The following is a 20,440-nucleotide window of genomic DNA, read 5'->3' as shown; positions in this document are numbered from 1 at the left end:
AATAGATACCAACTATTGAAAAAAAGACCTCAAACCCCCTGGACTTCCTGTTTTCCAGTCTTACGCCTATACACTCGCCCCCAACGCCCTTGATTTGCATCATCCTACAAGAGCGGAGCGAAAAGGGTTCTCCATGAGATGGGAAATGAAAACTATTAGCCCCACACGAAGCCTGAGGACTTTTTTGGATTGTTATCATCGTTGGAAAATTTTCTTGCTTGCCGATCAGAAAAGGTTCAATCAATTTTGGCCATATTCAGTTTTTCTTTTCTCTAGTTGCTTTTTGACCTACGTGTTCTCTGCCATACTTATTTTCTATAGAAAATAATTCCCATACTTTGAGACTTTGAGTGTTGGTTCAAGCTAGTGTTCCTTGTCGTTGATTTTCTTTTTGCACATCCATTCTGAGTTGTGGTAGGTGAAGAAATCTATTGATAATGTTGTTCATTGGTCACATCCACAACTCAGAATGGTGTTCCTTGTCGTTGATTTTCTTTGAAACATTGCTATATTATTATTGCAAATCAAGAAATCTATTGATAATGCTGTTCATTGGTCAATATGTGAAAGACCACTTAGAATATATAGAATTTCTCTATTTGGGAAAGGGAATTATTTCTAGTAACCACGAAAGTTTTATAGTCCTAAGAAAAATGATCAGTCTCCTCAAGCAAATTTCATAAATTATAAAAAGTACTAAGTTTTGCTACCATTTTGTGCTAATATCAACGTGCAACAAGCACAACCAGAGAAGATGGATATTATGAGCTTTTTCGCTGGGCTTAATTCACAGATTTTGTAGAGTGCTGACATATCCTCTTTACCAAAGTCCTTTGCACAATACTAGTGATTCTATGAACATGTCTTCCCTTCAAGTGCCCCGTCTCGGATGCAATAGTGGACCCAAACCAGCAAGGTCTTCTAAAAGAATTACAACATAGGAACCAATATTGGCAATCAAGATAAAAGGGGAGTTGAGTGTTATTATTGTCACAAGAAAGGTTATAATAAAACAATTGATGGAAAAACTCTCAACTCGTGATTTGATTGAAGGGACTTGATTTGATCCCTTGCTTGTTAGTATAGCATGTGCATATATTCATGTCTATTGCTGTATTCATAATAGACAGATATCAATGAACTCTCAATTCGCAAAATAGATTGAAAAGAAGTAGCATATTTGTAAACAGTCGGAAATCAAATGAATGTATGACACACAGGGCAACAGCTTACTTGGATCATTTGTCAAGCGACTAAGCACCCCAAATTCTAATGTCAGAGTACCACCACCAGCTGTTGATGTTATCTAAATAAACCAAAATTGCAATGTTAAAATTTACTATAAAATTTTCAAAAGATAACAGAACTTGAGAAACAACAAAACCATAAAAAGCAAAGGTCTGTTAGTTTTAAATTTAAATGAGAAAGAGTGTTTGGGAAGACACAACATCGTTTTAAAAGTTCTGTTTGGTGATTCTTTTATTACAAAAAGATTTATGTTATATGTGGTATTGTTGGAAGACCAATAAATACAACTTCAAGTTGTGACGAAAATAACTGAGCCCTACCTTACTTTCATTTTTGTCAACTCCATGCAAAAGATTAACAGATCCAAATGGGATTCCTGCAGCAGATAGCTTAGAAAGATCATAAAAGAATAATCATTTTGGCATGAACATTTAAAACTACATTGCACTGAATAGACCAATAGGAAATGGTTTTCAAACCCATCCATTCCATTGTTCCCAACAAGAATATTTAATTTAGCGCATCATATGCTGTCTGTCCAAAATACAAGAGCTTTCTGCTCCACAACAAATGAAGTTAAGAAAATATATATTTTTTCGGTTATAGAATTTTACGTTCTACTCACAGGAAAGGTTTAATTGCCCAAAAATAAGGGGAGGAAGATAGCTTATTTGGATATAAAGCATATTTTATGCTTTGTCTCTCCAGGCCCACATGCCCATCCATAGTACCACATAAAAGGGGCTGTTCGGTTGTTTTTCCATTAACTCCTGTATGGATTAATCCGTCTGTGGATAAAATTGTTGTGGATAAAATTGTCTGTATTGATTAACTTAAGTTGTTGTTCGTTTGTTATCCTGAATAAACTGTCTGAATGACAAAAAATGACCATTTTACCCTTATTATCAAGATGTGTTGCATCATTATGTCTACAGACAGTACCACTGAAAAACTAGAACTAGAACCCTGTACACAAGTATTTCATCAAACAACTTATATGCACAAACACATTTCATTCACAGCTCCTGGTCTTGTTACCTAAATAAAATACCAGATGTGTAGAATCGTAGAACAAGTAAATTTAACATAAAAGAACCGCAACAGATTTATATAACATAACTGTCAGATTTACATCACAGATCTAAAGCTTCAACTTTATATCTGATCATCTAAAGCTTCAATTGAACTTGGAGATCTAAAGCTTCAATTGAACTTGGAGATCTAAAGCTTCAATTGAACTCAAAGATTTAAAGCTTTAACAGAACTCAGAGATCTAAAGCGAGATAAGGAGAAAGTTGAAGAAAACCAACGATCAAAAACTGATTTTGATGTTGATTTCAACCCAAGTGGTCATCATCGGAAGGATTCGACCCGTGGAGAAGGCACCAGAGGGAAAATCGAAGGAAAGATCAGCGGCAGGGGGTCGTGACAACAAGGTAGAGGGCCGTGACATGGTTTCCAGGGAGAGCCCTTGGAGAGGAGTGGATGTGTCGGTTTAAGAAGTTTGCAGGGAGGGTGGTTTCATAAAGGGTAGTTTTGGGAAATAAATGGGCTGAATGCATACAAGTGCCTCCAACCAGCTTAGCGAATAAGTTATCAACCAGACCATTAAGTCATAACCGAACAATTCTGTATGGCTTACCAAATAAGCCATAACAGAACAGCCCCTAACTAGGTTCCCTGTAATATTAGTATCATTTTACAAGTTACAACCATAATATCTACATGGTAAGAAAATGCTCTCTATACAAGAAACGAAAAACCAGTGCTACTTGTTTTGCAGCCAACAGCTAATAGCAGCATCCCAGCTTCCTTGTTTCCCCTTGCAACTGCTGTCTAGCAATCCCCAGACAAGGCACAACCACCAATGCTGCTCCAAGGCAGTTGACTGCCCTGTCATACTTGCCCTCCAAAATATCACGGCCTATACCACCCTCGCTGGTGACATTGTGATCACAGGAGATGATACACACGACATAAATGACTTACAGAGTTTTTGAGGGAAAAATCCACATGAAGGATACTAGTGAACCAAAGCATTTTCAGCTGATAAAGGTGTCAATCTCAAGACGATGCAGAAGTAAGTTGTGGATCTCTTCTATCATTGTTAATTACTAAGGTGCAAACCAGTAAAATAACCAATGATTCATAATGTTACATTACAGTTTGAAGATGGGAATCCTCTCAATAATTCAGATAAGTATAGAATTTGTTGGGAATCCAATAATCACTAGGTTGAACATTAGATACTTCACTTGCATGGTTAGCCGATTGCCACTGAGATGTTTATCATATCTTGTAGCATCTAACAAATATTATAGTGACACGTGTTCTTATAGGTCGTTTGGTATGAGTGACAGAACAGGAAAGGATAGGACAAGACTGGACAAAAACTTGTTGTCCCACATCTGGCACGGCATTAGTGTGCGACAACACGAGACTGAGTGGGGGAAAAGTGCATTTTTTTTTGTCCCACCAAAAAATGGTGGAACAAAAATCACTGACATGGACAACAATATTAAATTACTAAACTACTCATGTCAAATAAAACCTAAAACCTTCCACAATTGTTTCACTTGCTTACCTCATTCTCACTCATACAATCGAGTCCCATCCCGTTCTTGAACCAAACACACCCTACAGGGCAAGGGCACTGCAGAGTATAAGACTTCACACACATGAGAAACCTGGCACAACAAATGGCCCCTGATACAACCCTTCAAGGATGACTAATTACCTAGAGGCCTACCACTAGTTTTCGTCTTCGTAGGTGGTAATCTGTTCTAATGGAAGAGAAAGATGGTGGCTTCCACTACTCCAAAGTGGTAGTTTTACGACACTGCGAATGATATTTGTAAGATAATATAGACTAGAGGTTATTACATGCACTAGGAGTCCCACTGAAGATTTTGATGTACCTGTGCTGTGAAAATATACATCCATTCACATTAAAAAATTTTGATCCATGTGTAATGAACATATTAAGGATGGCACATCATTTGGTGCAGAGTATGTGAGTATCCTTACCCAGCTCCATTTCTCCAGGTTGTTTGCATTCAGACTAGTCACCAACTTGCTCACCTCTTGATGAACGCCTTGTGGAAACCCGGATCAATATCATATGTAGCAAGTTGCGTATGACTGATATCTATGCTACAACTTGAGGAGGAATGTTAATATATTAATTACTTATTTTCGATATACAGCCGCGCTACTCTTTGGGGAAGAGGACAGATTTGCGTACATCCCACCCCCTCCAAACTCCACCTCCACCCCCTCCAGACTCCACCTCCGGGTGGGATATACCGTATACATGGCACGTTCGGTTTGGTTTTTATTCAGTATTATTTGTTCATTCCCACGGGATCATCTGATGTATAATATATAAAGGTTCCCAACTCTATAATATTATTAAGTTGTAACCTTGACACTTAGACCTATTAATTCTTAACCATGGGATTCAAATACAAGAATAAATCACCCAACTCTATTTCTATCGAGGTGCTGGAATAGTACCAAATGTCCACTTTGTTGAGGAACTCTATTACCAATTCAAGGTATAAACCATCACAAATCACTATTAACATCTATTCCAAAAAGTAAAAGTTCATTATCAACACTTAATTTAGAGGATATCATTATAATAGATATTACAAAATATAATTAACTAGATGCACATAACTTGACAGGTTGAATAATGTGGCAAAACATAGCTGCATTAATATGCAGCCAACTTGATTTCATTTTCCCTAAAAACAAAGACTACCAAGTGATAGTCTTCAACCTTTTCTTTTACGATGGCTACCACCATTGGTAGTCTTTAGTTTGTTTTCACAAAGAATACTACCTTTGATAGTCTTTGTTTTTTAGTGAAAATGCAATCAAGTAAGCACATCTTAATGCAGCTGTGTCTTTCTCACACCAAATATACAAAAACATTTCTAAAGATGCCTATTTGTTTAGCAAAGGCTGAAAATTATGAGTAAATGTTTTGAAAGTGTACGGTGTTGTAGTTGAGTTTCTATTAAGCGTAAAATAAACGAAGCACAAAAAAGTTTGATGTAGATGTTATAAAGTTACTAAAGACATACTAAAGACGGAAAAGTACACCATATATTTGGTTCAATTATCTTGAGAAAAAACTAGAAGTAAAAAGGGTCATCAAACTTGGAATGGATCAAGTAGTTACTCAGAAGATACTTGGTGCTATCGAAATCAAAAGTTCATTGCAAATTTTGAGATAGAAACTAGGAATAAAGCGAATATTCAGATACAAGTATTGATTGAACTCCCATTCTAAAGCAAATGAAAGAAACAAACCTGTTGGAGTATCAAATGCGGGTAATAATCTACGAGCTAGGTCCTCAGCAAGGTGAAGAAGTTCATCATCATATGATGGAACACGCATACCCTGCAATTGTTTAGTTGAAAAGTATCTAGGTTTAATGAAGGAAAGACATGCTACACTAACAACACTAAAAGGAACTCTAAACAATGCATGACATTATACACACACACACATACACAGATGGGAATTAATGCTTGGGGAATCTCATAATGAATTGTGATTGTGGAAATTGTCATAACATACAGGACATAAGGTTCACTTGATGACCCCATGTGTGGATTAAGGCTTCCAAAAGTACGCCTTTCATGTTGATTCCATGATTACTGTTTTCTCTATATGTGTGTTTCCCCACTCAACATCCTAAAGCTTTACAGATTGCTATCTACACTATGAAGCATCAAATACTTCATTTATCTCTGATGTCTCCTATATAACAAAAAGAACCTTGAGGCAATCATCTCTTTTGGTCCCTTATCGAGTAAAAGCATTTGTCAATTGAACCTTGCGATAATTGGGTATATGATGATCTCCAGCATCTTACTTCATACCTAGGATTCTAAGACATATTCACTTCCCATAGCCCTTCAAGTCAGCATGTCACTCAAGTCAGCAAGGAAATAATCCAAGTCCATCATTGGAAATGTCAATTTCTTTTTCAAGTATTGTGATACACCGCATTACATTAGTCATGTTGAGGTAATGTCAATCCCTAGGATGTGTTGTTGGCACTTCGGAAGGAATGTGTACTTATTTATGTCATATATATAACATCGTTTGATATTGCAAATTATAGGCCTAAAAATCATAGTGTCAAGTGACGATACATTAGTCTTTGCTTAGAAACATTACTACATATATCAAGTTTTTTGAACAAGAAAGTCAATCCATAATACATCTGTGTTGTATAACACTATAGCATTGTACCCTATCTTCCAAATCTATAAAAGGAGAAAGATATGCTAAAACGAGGGAAGAAAATACAGGATGAGAACATGCCACAATACACACATAAAGGGAAGGGGGAAGCAATTATAGTATTGCATCAACAATAATAAGTCAATTTTGACTGCACATGGATCGACAATGATGTCAAGCACAAATGCAAGATGCGTCCTACATTTAGATCCATTTACAACTAGACAAATGCTACATGGCATTGGACACCTTTTTAAGAAAAAGAAGTAACAGAGAAGAATATTTGCATTAAAGGGGCTGCCAACCACAAATCTATCGGAGTAAGCCTTCTATACTACATGACTACAAATGTGAGATTGCATTAAAGGAACTCCCGACCACAAATCTATTGAGTTAAGCATTCTTTTCTACATGACTACAAATGTGATGAATTGTGTAGCTGGCATGCAAGAAGACCAAAGTTTAATCAAATGATCACCCAAAGCAACAATAAGGGTTTCAAAGCTCCTTCAGCTAATCAATCCCTAGTCCGCCTAGACTCTTACCCCCCAAGTCTTCCTAGACTCAAAGCTTATGGCATACTTTGACCTAATTTATTTATTATGAGCTTCCAGCATTTTCAATCAATTTGATCAGGTACATCATCCAATTTAAGCATCGGTTTATTTTAAGATGGTGGAACATATGAAAAGAACTAAAGAGAGAAAACATAGAGTCAGACTATGAGACTATGGTTGAATGCTCAAAAGGATTCCACTTTCTGGAGCTTGAATGGTCTAGTGTGCTAGTCTAGCCAGATGGTGGCTAGTAGTTTACTTTGTATGCTATCACTTAATTTAGTAGTATACATAACTTCTTAGATTTGCAAAGATCCAAGTATTTACATTGTTTAGTCAAAATCTCTCATGTTTTGCTCAGGCCAAACCCCTCCTCCTCACCTTGACCTTGAGCATGCCTTTCTGTAACTTCGTAGGTCACAGTCTCTATAAAATTTTCTTGATGACTTAAACAACTAAAATTCAACACCCACAAATAAGTAATTATATCCTTACCCTTGTTGGGATACTACTCCGTAAACTAAAAATTCTAAGTACTCATAAATAAGAACACCATCACAAATCATGAATTGTCATAAGCAAATTTTGTAGATCAGAGCTTCTCAGTTCCATCCATTTCAAATAAACAGTGAACTAGTAAAGTTACTCTTAGGAGCGGCTTCCAAATCATCTCACATTGATGCAAACCAATCGATTAGGCTTTCTCATACATCATCCATACTTATCAACCTCAAGAAGACCATAATACTGAGATGGACATTCAAGATCAGCTTGCTTTCTCAGGGGTTTCGTGATTATAGAACAATTGGTATCATAGCAAACATAATTGCATCTGAATTGGTTTTGGATCTGTTTTTGAAGCTGATTTCTTGAATTTCAATCAATTTGGAAGTTTTAGGTGTTTTTGATGGATTTCTTGATAATTGTGTTCGAATTGTTGCTCATCGCCCATTGAATATTCAACCGCCGATAAGCATATCCTCATCGCCCATTAAATCTATCTTTGAAATCTCATCGCGAAGTTGAAGTTTCATCGTCCAAGTGATCTATTTGATTAAGTGTTTTCATCGCTCAAATCATCTTCATTACCATGTACACAGAATTGGACTAAAGATCATCTCCCGACGCAATAATTGGTAATGTAGATTCAAGAGTGCAAACGCGATCTGCGACAGCAAACGAGTGTCTTTTTGTTAACTTTCTAAGTGATATAGAGCCTAAGAAGTCATATGAGGCATTGCAAAATCCAGATTGGATTAACGCTATGCAAGATGAACTTCGAGAGTTTGAAAGAAACCAAGTTTGGAGACTTGTACCGAGACCTAAGATAAATCTGTTAATGGTACAAAATGGGTCTTCCGAAACAAGAAAGACGAAATGGGAATTGCTGTGAGAAACAAAGCCCGATTGGTTGCAAAAAGGTACTGTTAACAAGAAGAAATTGATTATAACGAAACCTTTGCTCCAGTCACTCGCATTGAAGCTATCAGAATATTCTTAGCTTATGTTGCTCAAAAGAACTTCAAGATATACCAAATGGATGTGAAATCTGCATTTCTAAATGGTATTCTTCATGAAGAAGTCTATGTGAGTCAGCCATAAGGCTTTGTTGATCCTGAAAAGCCAGATCATGTCTATGTCCTAGACAAGGCGCTTTATGGTTTAAAACAAGCACCTAGGGCATGGTATGACACATTAACCTAATTATTAAAGTCTGGTTTGAAAGGTACAATCGATGCTACGTTATTTTTGAAAAAGCAAGGTAAGCATCTGATCTTGATACAAATTTATGTTGATGACATTATTTTTGGTTCTACAAATCCTAAGTTTTGCAAGAACTTTTCAGACATAATGCAGCCAAATTTCAAATGAGTATGATAGGTCAGTTAAATTTCTTTTTGGTCTTCAAGTAAAATAATTCCCTAAAGGCATATTCATTAATCAATCAAAATATGTAAAAGATATCTTGAAAAAGTTCAATATGTTTGAATGTTCTTAAATAAAGACTCCCATGGCTACTATAACTTTATTAGATGCAGATTTATCTGAAAAATCTGTAGATCAACAAAATTACCGTGCCATGATTGGATCTTTATTGTACTTAATGTCAAGTAGACCAAATAATAATGTTTGCAACGTGTTTTTGTGCAAGATATTAGGCTAACCCTAAAGAGTCGCACCTTGCTGCGGTCAAAAGAATCTTAAGATATCTCAAAGGCACACCAAATTTGGGCCTTTGGTATCCGAAAGATTCTGGTTTTGAACTAACTGCTTTCACAGATTCTGACCATGCAGGTTGTAAGCTGGATAGAAAGAGCACATCAGGATCATGTCAATTCTTAGGTGACAAGCTAGTCAGTTGGACTTCTAAGAAGCATAATTGTGTTTCAACTTCTACTGCGGAGGCTGCATATGTCACGGCAGCTAGTTGTTGTTCACAAGAACTGTGGATGAAGACACAACTACAAGACTATGGATATACATTCAACAAAGTCTCTATCAACTGTGATTCAAAGAGCGCTATTGTTGTAACTGCTAATCGAGTTCAACACTCTTAGACCAAACACATCGGTATCAGGTATCACTTCATCAAAGATAATGTTGAAAAAGGATCAATTGAAATGCACTTTGTATAAACAGATTTCCAGMTTGCTGATATTTTTACAAAACCTCTCGATGAGAAAGGTTTTCATTTTTAGTAAGCAAGCTCGGAATGTTAAACCTGTTTGTATGAAGACTCGATTAATGTGTTGAGGGGGAGTCTAAATCTTTAATGTTCTTATCTATCAAATACTAACCATTTGTATGAGACATTGAGACTGTGAGTTGTATTCTCAAGGGAGAGCACGTCACAATCATTATTCATTCTGATTTGAAACTCAGGTATATCTTTTTAATCTTTATATTTATATGCTTAGAAGAACAACTTCTAGGTATATTAAAATGTTTTCAAATGTTCAAACCTCTTCTCTGAACTAAAAATGATTCTATTATTCTCAGAAGTGTGATTTTTAAATGATTTTCATTTTATTTTTGTCTGTAACGAGTACCATCTCTGATCAGGTATTTCATTGAGTCAATACTTACATATTTTCTCTTCATACATAATTCTAGTACCTGATTCAGTTGTTCTTCAATTTGTTATTATCATGTCTCTAAAATGCAATATTCATTTTCGGTGATAATACGCTCGTTTGTATTCAAATTATTTTTCTGAACATACTGAATAATTCTCCATTGATAAACAATTCATAATTATTTGGATTCTTAATCTGTAAATTTGTTCTTACAGATCTTCTTCATTTCTTCCTACATACACATCTTGATGTTTGAATAACTCCCTGAATATTTTTTTTATTATCATGTGCTTATTTGCAATATCTTTTTGATCAAACTCGTGATCAATTGAGCTTAACTGAATATATTTTCATTGAACTTGAAATGTAATATGTTAGGAGGGACTGAGTGCTTATCAAATAAACCTCTATGGACTATCAGAACCGATAGCCCTACCCAAGAGGACAACCATACTGAGTGAGCTTATATGAAAATGGGTTTGTGTGCTGAGCTGAAAATGTAAAAGAGAGGGGTAGTTGATGTAAGCTGAAAAGAATTAAATGAGAGTTGTGTACAGAATTAAAAGAGCATCAAAATCCTAACCCATCCATTATAATCCGGGCAAACCACATAATCTATTAGTTCTCAATTCTTTCGAGATTAATAGTGAAAAAGGCAAAGCTCAGGCCAACTCTTGTTTAAAAACCCCACCAACTACTCATTTATCTCTCAGAAGATAAGTGTTCCATTAACACTTCGGGCATGCAGCTCATAATCTATCGGTTTTTCATTTGGAGATGACTGATATTGAAAAAGAAGAATATATGTCCCCCCTTCAAGTCTTTTTTATCACAAATCGAGTCTGTTAAATTTGTGTAGTCCACACTGCTTATCAATTTGAGCTTATATTGAAGCATGTGTTGCTTTATCTTTTCTATATTGCACAAATTTTATAGAATATCTGTTATTCTATCTTAACATTCATAGATACGCTTCTTCAAGCTATCAATGATTGAACAGAAGTCCTGGTGAGATGAACGTATATAAAGTCTCATATATAAAGTACATTCGTTGTACTGAATATATCTGTTGTATTCACATCCAATCTTTTTATAAAAGATTGAAAACGGTTTCATAAGTTGAAACAGGAACTTTCCCTAAATTCCTAATATGAAAAGATTAAATAAGCGGATTTGAAAAGATTTGCATAATACTCTATGAATCGACTACATACTTTCCTGAATCATTCATTTCAGTGTATGATGTTTATGCTCCTCATTCATATCATAAGGGGGAGTAGTTATCAAATGAATGAATCATCTCTGAAGATAAGGGGGAGTAAAGAAAATTCAGTGAAGATTATTTTTGATCTATTTTTCTTAAAGGGAGATTAAAAGAAAATTGAAGATGATTACAAAAGAAGATTACAAGTCTAGTTTCTACAATGTTCAAGGGGAGATTGTTTGAAAGTCAGAGAAGATAATTGTTTGTTACAAAGGGGGAGATTGCTTGAAAGCTGAAAAGAAGATTTTGTCAAGTTTAGGGGGAGCTTACTAAATTTTGTAAATGATTAATATTTTGAGGAGATTGTTCAAGTTTGTTCGTTACAAGATTGTAGAAGTTCTAAAGATTTAAAGAATGTCTGAAAGTCATGTTTAGAGAAAGTTTTTCGAAGGGGGAGATTGCAAAAGCTTTGAAAGATCAAATCTATTTGAATCTGTCAAAATCAAGGTTTCTAAATGAATTCTGAAGATTGTTGCTGTTAAAGCTAAAGCTTAAAGATCTGAAGAATTTGTTGTTTTTGGACTAGAATCCTAAGGGGAAGATTGTTGAGTCTATAAAAAATGTATTCAAGTCCATGAGCTTAAAGTGTTTTACATTGTTTTATAGTGTAGCCTTAATGCTTTGTAGTTAGAGTTTGTTCCTTGTAATTGGTAGGTATAAATTGGTTGTTAGTTTTGTTAGTTAAAAGGAGTTGAGAACGGTTGTTAACAGTTTGACATATTTTGTATACCTGAGATTGAGAGAGGGTTCAAGAACATACTGTATCTACTTTGAATATCAATATACATGCCGACATACTTGAATCAATCTGTGTTCTTGATCTTATGTTGAATTGATGTTATAGAATTGAATCTGGGCTAACAAAACACTACCCTATTTACTAGCATTGGTTTTATCCACATGGTAAATCACCTTAAATATATAATCTCTCCTTAAACATGCATACAACTTGTAGATGCAGAAAAGAGAAACTGGGAAGAGAGAGAAGAGGTGGCATAGTCCATAAGAATGCCCACATCATTTGCTTTTCAATAAGACAATAAACTGTCTGTTAGGCATCATCAGATAGTACAGAGCATTAAAGGTAAACATGGTATTAGAACAAGGCAATGGGAGCAAATACCGTAGAATAATCGCTTGCAATGAGATGAGCAGAAAGCAAACCTCCAAGGATCCGGATTGTAGTTTCAAATAAGGATACTGTTTTGTTCTGAAAATATAATTAGAAAAAACTTAAACTTTCATTTCAACAGCCAAAGAGGTGGCTGAAAGCCTGCCAAATACCTCAGTTCAGGTAACCAAGAAATAATAGCTCTAATAAATATTAGTTAATCAGGATCTCAAACAAAGAACCAGCCTTCACTCTCTGAGTCTAACAATAATATAGTAATTAGTAAAGTCATTGTTAAGGCAATCTTAACATCTGCGAATTCACAAATTGATGCAAGACATAGATTGTTCGGATAATCTTAAGTACAAATAGAAGTTTAAGCCTTGACAAGTTTGTCCAAAGATAAACAATTATGGAATTCCATTTTGAGCATTAATCCAATTCAACTAATTTTACATTAAGTTTATCCAAAACTTTACAGCAACGTTTTATGATCGCTATTAAATCAACTAGCTGATCAAAACTGATTCGCCTAAATTAGTCATAAAGTCTAACTAATCTGACAACAGTGTTGATATTATAGAATTACAATTCTGCATGCTCAACAATAAATCCTGGTCAATAGCAATCATCTTATCCACATATCTGTATGCGCAAAGTTGATCTGCTCTGAGACCATTGGTGGTTGGAGTAAAGAGAAAGGAATATCCAGGTTTATCTCTTCATGTAACTAATAGCATTCGGATCTAAAAAGTGAAAGAGTTTCGCTAAGATACGTAGGAAATAGTAGAGGCCTAGTTAGCCGGAAATAGCTGCCTTAAGTCTCGTTTTCATCCAACCCTTCCTCTTCAGAAAGACAGACATTACACAGCTACATTACACAATGGTCATGATCGCGGAAGGAAACAAACCATAAGCTACTCATTCTAACCAGAAAGCAGAATAAGAAAAAACGGTCACACAAATGAAGCCAAAATGTACTTTACATTGATGATATCTATAGAAAAATGTTTTATTTATCTTTCATGTCAGATAATAAACAATTCACTACAATAGTCAGCAAAATATGGAAAACCTAGTCATTGAAAGTTTTCTTTTACATGGGAGTAAATAATAAAATACCGTTGACTATAAGAGAAAGCATCAAGAAAAAACAGAGTAAGTCCATACTCACAATATCAAATCTAAGATTTTTACTGATCCACTCAACAGAAGAACTGAAGCGCTCTTTGTCACCCAGCAAAGCCAATGTGTCTAAGGAATCAATCTGCACTGGCCGGATCATAGATAACAACATCATGAGTACATTTAATAAAATATTCCAGAGGTGCCATCCTCCTAAAAGAACATCATGAGTACATTTAACTATAAAGTTGGGGGATGAACAAATCAGTCGGAAGGGAGGCCTTACCAATGTTAGAGCATAGCCACCAAGTGTGTCTTCTCCTTCACATGATAGAGGCTTTAACTCATCACGTGGAAAAGCATACTTCATATATCCATCAAATGCATGATAGAACATTCCACTTACCTGCATCACAAGTGAGAATTACTTTGTTGCAGGTTGTTATATTCAAACTGACTCGTCATGAGTAGCTTAATATTCAATTGAAACACCTTAAGAATCCTAGGGCAGTTGTTCTCGAGATAGCAATGGAAAGACAGAAACTGTAAGAATAAGCTAGACCATCTTATTGAAAGGAAACCAAAAAGAAAATTTTCGAAAGGCTTGCAATTTTACATCATTTTATATACTTATCATACAAAAAACACTGTATAATAGACTTTTTTTCCCTGATTTGTACATGAAAAATATCCAAGGACTAGCATATATATGTAAATGCCACTACCAGCCTATACCCAAGATCTATTACTTGATGTTTTGTCAATCATGACTTAGCTCCAATAAGACAGTATCACTAAAAGCTTAACATCAAGATTAAAACAATCAGTGGGTTAACAACTGAACAAATACAGGTTTCAGCAAGTATAGGGTATAACTACCCAGTCACCCATAGGCCATAAAAACTGAAGGATGTCATTGACCCCATCCTCCATAAAATCTGTTTTATATTTTGAATCAAGAAACAATATTAGTTCAGTTGGTTCCATTCCTTTTATCTAGGTGAGCATTGAATTTAGCCCCAATTGATACCATCAAATCTATGCTCCATTCAAACCCCAATTAAACCACTCAGCAAAAACCTGCCGTTCAACAATAAGAGTCCCATGTTGGCCATTTAATACAATTAAACGTATTATTAATCTTAATGAATTTCAGAACATGAACTCGAATTATGAAACAAAGGAGGTATCTTCTACAAAGGTAATTGGGCAACGCCAACTTCTTCCCAATTGTCAATCCGATGTCAAATCAAGAACACGGGATAGAGGAAAACATATGTAATTGGTAATCGTCATCAATCCTTTCAGTTTTAGCTTCTTGAACGCGAACAATAACAAATCGTTAAATAACCACGCATGCATACATATGTGAATAAGAGAAAATCTTACCTCATTTCTTAGCTGCTTTGCTTCCTCAAAAGTAACGCCTTCTGCCAAAATTCTAAAGATCAAACCGTCTGAAATTATTAGTATCAAGGTTATGAACAATGCAATCCGTGGTTTCGCGGGTTCCATGGAATTTATCTCTCACATTCAGGAAAAATATTATGCTGATTAATAGGGTGCGGATTGCGCCGGCTTTTTAAGCAAAACCAAGCTTATAGGTTGTTTTGAGTAAATTACATATATGATTCCTGAACTATTAATAAACTCATACTTAGTCCTTAAACTTTAATGCTGATTGTTCTCAAGTAGAGTTTTTTTTTAAAATGATTTTATCTTCATCAATATTATTGTCAATATGTGATTGTTAAGACAATCACATGTCATACATACATGGTTTTAAGTGACTAATAGTTTTAGATAAGGATAATATCAAGTTAAATAACATATATGAAAAGAGAATAGTCTTTAATAATATTTTTTGACATTTTGGAAATAAAAAGAAGACTCATGAGAAGGATTATAAAGATGGGGTTATAAACGTCTTGAAAATATATAAAAATAAGAGTAAATTGCATTCCTGGTCCTTGTGTTTTATTGGTTTTCCCTACTACGACCCCTTCAACGCATTTATCACACTGCTCACCCTCGTGGTATGTAAAAACGCACACTCGAAGTCCCTCTCCCTAATGAACTATGTTAACCTAGTAAACTCAGAGGGTATTTTTTTGTCCTTTTACCTCTTTTTTGCCCTCTTCCGGTTAAAAATAAAAAAGTAAATATAAATTAATTTTTGTATTATTATTATTATTATATTAAATGTTTTTTTTTAATTTTGTGAACCCCCATCCCCATCTTTCTTCATCCTCAACCTGAACTGATATTGGCCTTTGTGTTCTGTGATGATTCAGAGGATGGAGGGCAAAAGGGAAGAGAGTTCACCGGAGAAGAAAAATGGTGGAGAAGGTGGAGGTGGAGGTGGCGAATTAGGGAGGTTAGTTTGGTTGTCACACGATGGTGCTTCACGAGGACGGGTTACAGATGGGTGCTTCAAGAAGACGATGGTTATGGCTTCCATCTATTACACTCTTCTGCCTTTTCTTTTCTCCATACATAAATTAGTATCAGAGTTGGGAGCTGAATCTCAATTGAATAAATATTGGTTGCGTCTGTATTGTGTTGGGTTTCACCAAAGATGCAAGGCGATGGTCGGAGTTTTGGGAGTTAAATTTGAATCAAACAGATCTGGTTGTGGTTGTGTTGGGTTTCATCTCAATCGAACAAACCCTCATCCACCGCCAAAATCACCCTCATTTTTAATGCAAAACCAACATCACACACTACATCTCCATCTATGTAATCATCGCCCTAAACATGTTCGCTCTCCATCTACAATCTATGATATCCATCTCTATCTCCATCTATGATCAAAACCACCACCACTGTACATATCACCATCACCGAATTCCAACCACACTTATTATTCTCGGGTGAACTTGCACCCTATTCTCCCTCTCTCTTGCCTTCCTCTCTCATCCATCATACTTCTCTATTGTGACCCTCTCCAAAGCTCATCAGTCAACTTACTTTATTTGTGTGAGATAGATAGACATAAAAAATATCAAACAAATGGTGTTAGATTGTGTGATATAGAGAGAGATGGAGAGAGAAGTTGCAGATCTCCATTAAAGTGTTATAGAGAGATAGGAGTGAGAGAGAGTCCGGTAAAGGGTGTTGCATCACTGGCAATATTGGTTTCACTGGCCGGCAGAGAAAAGGGAGGTGGTCGGCATTGATTTCAGGTTGTGAGTTTGTATGTGTGTATATAATATATATAAAATAAATATATGGAATTTTTTACTGTATATTTCTAGGAGAAGACAAAGAAGAGAGTAAATAACAAAAATACCTCCAAACTTAACTGAATTAACGAAAAAAAAAATTATTCCGTTAGAGGGAGGGACTCAGAGCGTGCGTTTTAGCATACCACATGTACTGGGAGTGTAATAAACACATTTTAGGGACCTTAGTCAAACAAACCTCAAACCACAGGGACAGGAATGTAATTTACTCTAAAAATGATGAATCCACTTTGGGTCATACATCATTGCCGATAGGGAGGAAAAAAAGATTTCCAATAATAAAGTTAAATAATAACAACAAATTCGTGATAAGGGATTTTATCTATAGATCAATTTTGAAAAAGTTAATGATGTGTGTTATTTATAATTAGAGAACAAAGAATAATTATCATTAATTTAATTTGGAGTATAATGAATTTACGAAGGTCATGACTTAAGGACTCTTTCGAATCAAGAGAAAATGTCTTATTATAATCAAGGGAAAAATACATCTAATGTTTTGTACCAATTAAGTCATTAATCTTTCATTTATGTCTTATTTTTGTGAGAAGTTATCGAATTACCATTTTACCCCTTTATTGTGAAAATATTTTGTCATTCAAAACATAAAATAGTAACATTTTAGTGGTTGATATATAGAAAAATAAAACCTTCAAATAGGAAGGGAAGGGAAGGGATGGGTGGGAGTAGTTCGTAAGATGAAATGGGAAGGAGAAGTGTGAGACAGTCGAATGGTGGGCGTCATGAGGGGGAAGACGATGGTGTCATCAACGGGGTAGGGTGAGATTATTTAGGGTTGTACAATACAAACTTATCATGCATTATCATACTTTTAAATTCAAAATAAAGGTTTAAGAGATTTACAAAAAAAAGACCCCTAGAATTTCATATAACTTAATTAACTTGTCACAATACTAGGAAAAAAGTTAAAGTTTAATGACTCAAATGGTACCAAACGTTGATTGACCAAGCTTGAAATTTTAAAAGGTTGTTTGTTATTTCATACATTTTGTCGTATTATCAATCACTTCTTTTTGAATATATTCCTAAGTGACAACACATGATTTATATCATTTTGGTGTTTCCTTTAGGTCTACTTAGAAGGTCAATGTTCTTGATGGAACAAAAGTCACCTACTTCTCATGAGTGAAACTTTTTTAACACCATGCTCGTGGATACAAGATCCTCCATTGCGTCGATGACACTTCCTACCACTCCACCATAGACCCAATGTTTGAATCATTGAATGAAATTGATGCTCACGTTCTTCGATTTTTATGCACCCTTTTTGATGACCTTATTCATGCATTGGAACTCAAATCTATGGCCTACAAGGGTTGGACATGTCTCAATAACACCTTTCACAACAACAAGGTTTCACGTGACATCCTCTTGAACATAAATATAAGACCCTAATGCTTAAATCCATGCCCTCCCTCGGTTAGGGCCTCAAAGATGTCGTCGATTAGCGTAGCAACATGGATGGAAGTGTTAATGCACAATGTCTCATCTTGCAATTGGTCCACAACATGCCCTATGGATTTGATATCGCCACAAAATTTATCACGCAAAGCCTCCCAATGTTCGATACCACCTGAAGCATGCTTCAATAGAAACAACAATGATACTTAGCTTACAATGGCTCCCATTCACCTTCTTTATTTATAACATCTCAATTAGGGTCCCCGACAGGGAGCATCCTCCCACATGCAAGGGCAAAACTCATGGTTCCAATGACAATAATCAACATGGAGGTTGGTCTTGACAAGTCTACAACAATGGTGGTCTACCCCTTGGCGGCCAATCCAGCATGTCAAGCCATCAACATCAACAACAATAGGCATCCCCCTTTCAGCCATGGTCGTCTCGTGCCTAAACTAGTGGTTGGTTTCACCTTGGACCTATCTCGTCGGTCGAGTAGCCCAATGGCCATGAACAACCCTCATTCGTTGGTGCTCCTCCATCTTAATTTTTTGGGTAAACCTACTTGACCTCATTCGACACATTTTTTGGTCCTAGAAAGTGGTAACTTACACAGAAAGTGTTTGTAGAGGGGGGAGGGTTGAATACAAACACAACATATTTTCATTTTGTAATTTTTTTGCTCTATAACTTGTATAAAAATAAAGGATTACAGATTTGTTATGGAAGTTAGAAAGGTAAGACCTGTGATCCCAAACAATCTGACTGTGACAAATTTACTAACTGAAAAAGAGGGAAGAAGAAAGTTTGTCTTTTAGATCCGATGAGCTTAGGAAGCTCTTCAGATGTTGAGGCCGAATTTTCTTCAGAAACTCTCACAAGGATTGTTCTTTCGAAAACGAATGAATTGCAATGTATGCCAATGGTGGCTATTTATAGCCATCTTTGCATTTAATGAAGTCTGCCCAGTTTTTTTGCATGTCTTCTTTTGGTTGGTTGATCCATATATCCTATTACACTTCACTTCAACCTTTAAGTTTGATATAGACACTTGTTATCTTATGCCACTTTTTAGTATGTCGAGGAAACAATAAAGAAAATAAAGTACCATTCACATGGTGCTTTTGTACTTGATTAGGTTGACATGATATGTTCTCATACTAAGATATGAAGTAAGTGAGTTGGTGAACCAACCTTGTTGGCCAAATATGTATTTCAAGATTCAACTTGCCAGTAGTAATATTTGTCAAACAACTAATTCACTTCTTACCTTGTATGATCTTCTTTTGGCTAGATGACAAACTAATCTGCTTTAATGACGATATTGACCTTACTTTAACTAGTCTTCGATTTTGCTGAAGGCACTTTGCTCTTGGATCGGTACAGATTGTTATAATTTTTACAAGTAAAAATCCTACGTATGTCTATATCCGAATAAATAAGCTACATATCGAATTTTACCAATTTTGTAGACGCAATGAATTTTCGTCGAATGTAGATGGATAGTTGGTGAATGCTTGAATCTTTTATCCAAAGAATAACTCTATCGGATCAAGATAATACTTATAAGAGATATGCCAACTATGTGACCATTTTCAGTGAAATGATATATCCGAAGAATACAAGGTGGTCGGATGATACCAATGGATAGGAAATTCGATGAGTGAGATAGTGCCAGATATGTATTTAATAAAGGAAAATAAGAATGTTTCTTTTCTAAGTGTTTGGTCAGATGTGTATTAGTATTATATACAAATTCGATGGTTGAGAGTAACAATATCTCCCTGTTTGTTAATTGTACAAATAGATATCAAGAAATAAACATTTAGAAAGAAATGGTACTGAAACTCATAAGTTAAAATATGAATCCGAACTCATAAATACGGTGATTTATTTTTAGATTCTTTATGCTTTTTATTCTTTTTGTTCTCTTCTTTTCTCAGGCTTTTTCTTTTCTTGATCTTTTCTTTTTGATCGAATTACAAAACATTATAATAAGTAAATATTTAAGGACAAATTTAATCTAGGAAAAAATTAAAGCACTTTAAGAGAAATGTAAACTTTCATTCAGAAAAAAGCTAATATTGGATAGTTTGAAAGTTTACATCAGATAATTTTGCCTATTTTT

At 35.3% G+C, this 20,440-nt stretch overlaps 1 protein-coding gene across 2 annotated transcripts in view; it reads right to left on the bottom strand.

The window, feature by feature from the left end:
• Positions 1–15,206, bottom strand: part of LOC112503457 (alpha-mannosidase I MNS4) — a 35,483-nt gene extending 20,277 nt beyond the window's left edge. Inside the window, exons 1-7 of one of the 2 annotated variants that reach the window (XM_025107494.1) lie at positions 15,035–15,206; positions 13,932–14,051; positions 13,695–13,787; positions 12,533–12,619; positions 5,569–5,659; positions 1,569–1,624; positions 1,234–1,306 (exon numbers count right to left, since the gene is read on the bottom strand). In XM_025107494.1, the coding sequence (XP_024963262.1) occupies positions 1,234–1,306; positions 1,569–1,624; positions 5,569–5,659; positions 12,533–12,619; positions 13,695–13,787; positions 13,932–14,051; positions 15,035–15,160 (646 nt within the window). In that variant the 5' untranslated portion in view covers positions 15,161–15,206. Of the gene's footprint in view, positions 1–1,233; positions 1,307–1,568; positions 1,625–5,568; positions 5,660–12,532; positions 12,620–13,694; positions 13,793–13,931; positions 14,052–15,034 lie in introns of both variants that reach the window. The other variant, XM_025107495.1, reaches the window with a different exon arrangement.
• Positions 15,207–20,440: the final 5,234 nt, after the last annotated feature.

The sequence above is a fragment of the Cynara cardunculus genome, unplaced genomic scaffold, assembly GCF_001531365.2.
Source record: "Cynara cardunculus var. scolymus isolate 2C unplaced genomic scaffold, CcrdV1 Un_Scaffold_3049, whole genome shotgun sequence".
Lineage (NCBI taxonomy): Eukaryota > Viridiplantae > Streptophyta > Magnoliopsida > Asterales > Asteraceae > Cynara > Cynara cardunculus.
The sequence above is the reverse complement of the archived record's forward strand: the minus strand, read 5'-3'. Positions and strand labels throughout refer to the sequence as shown.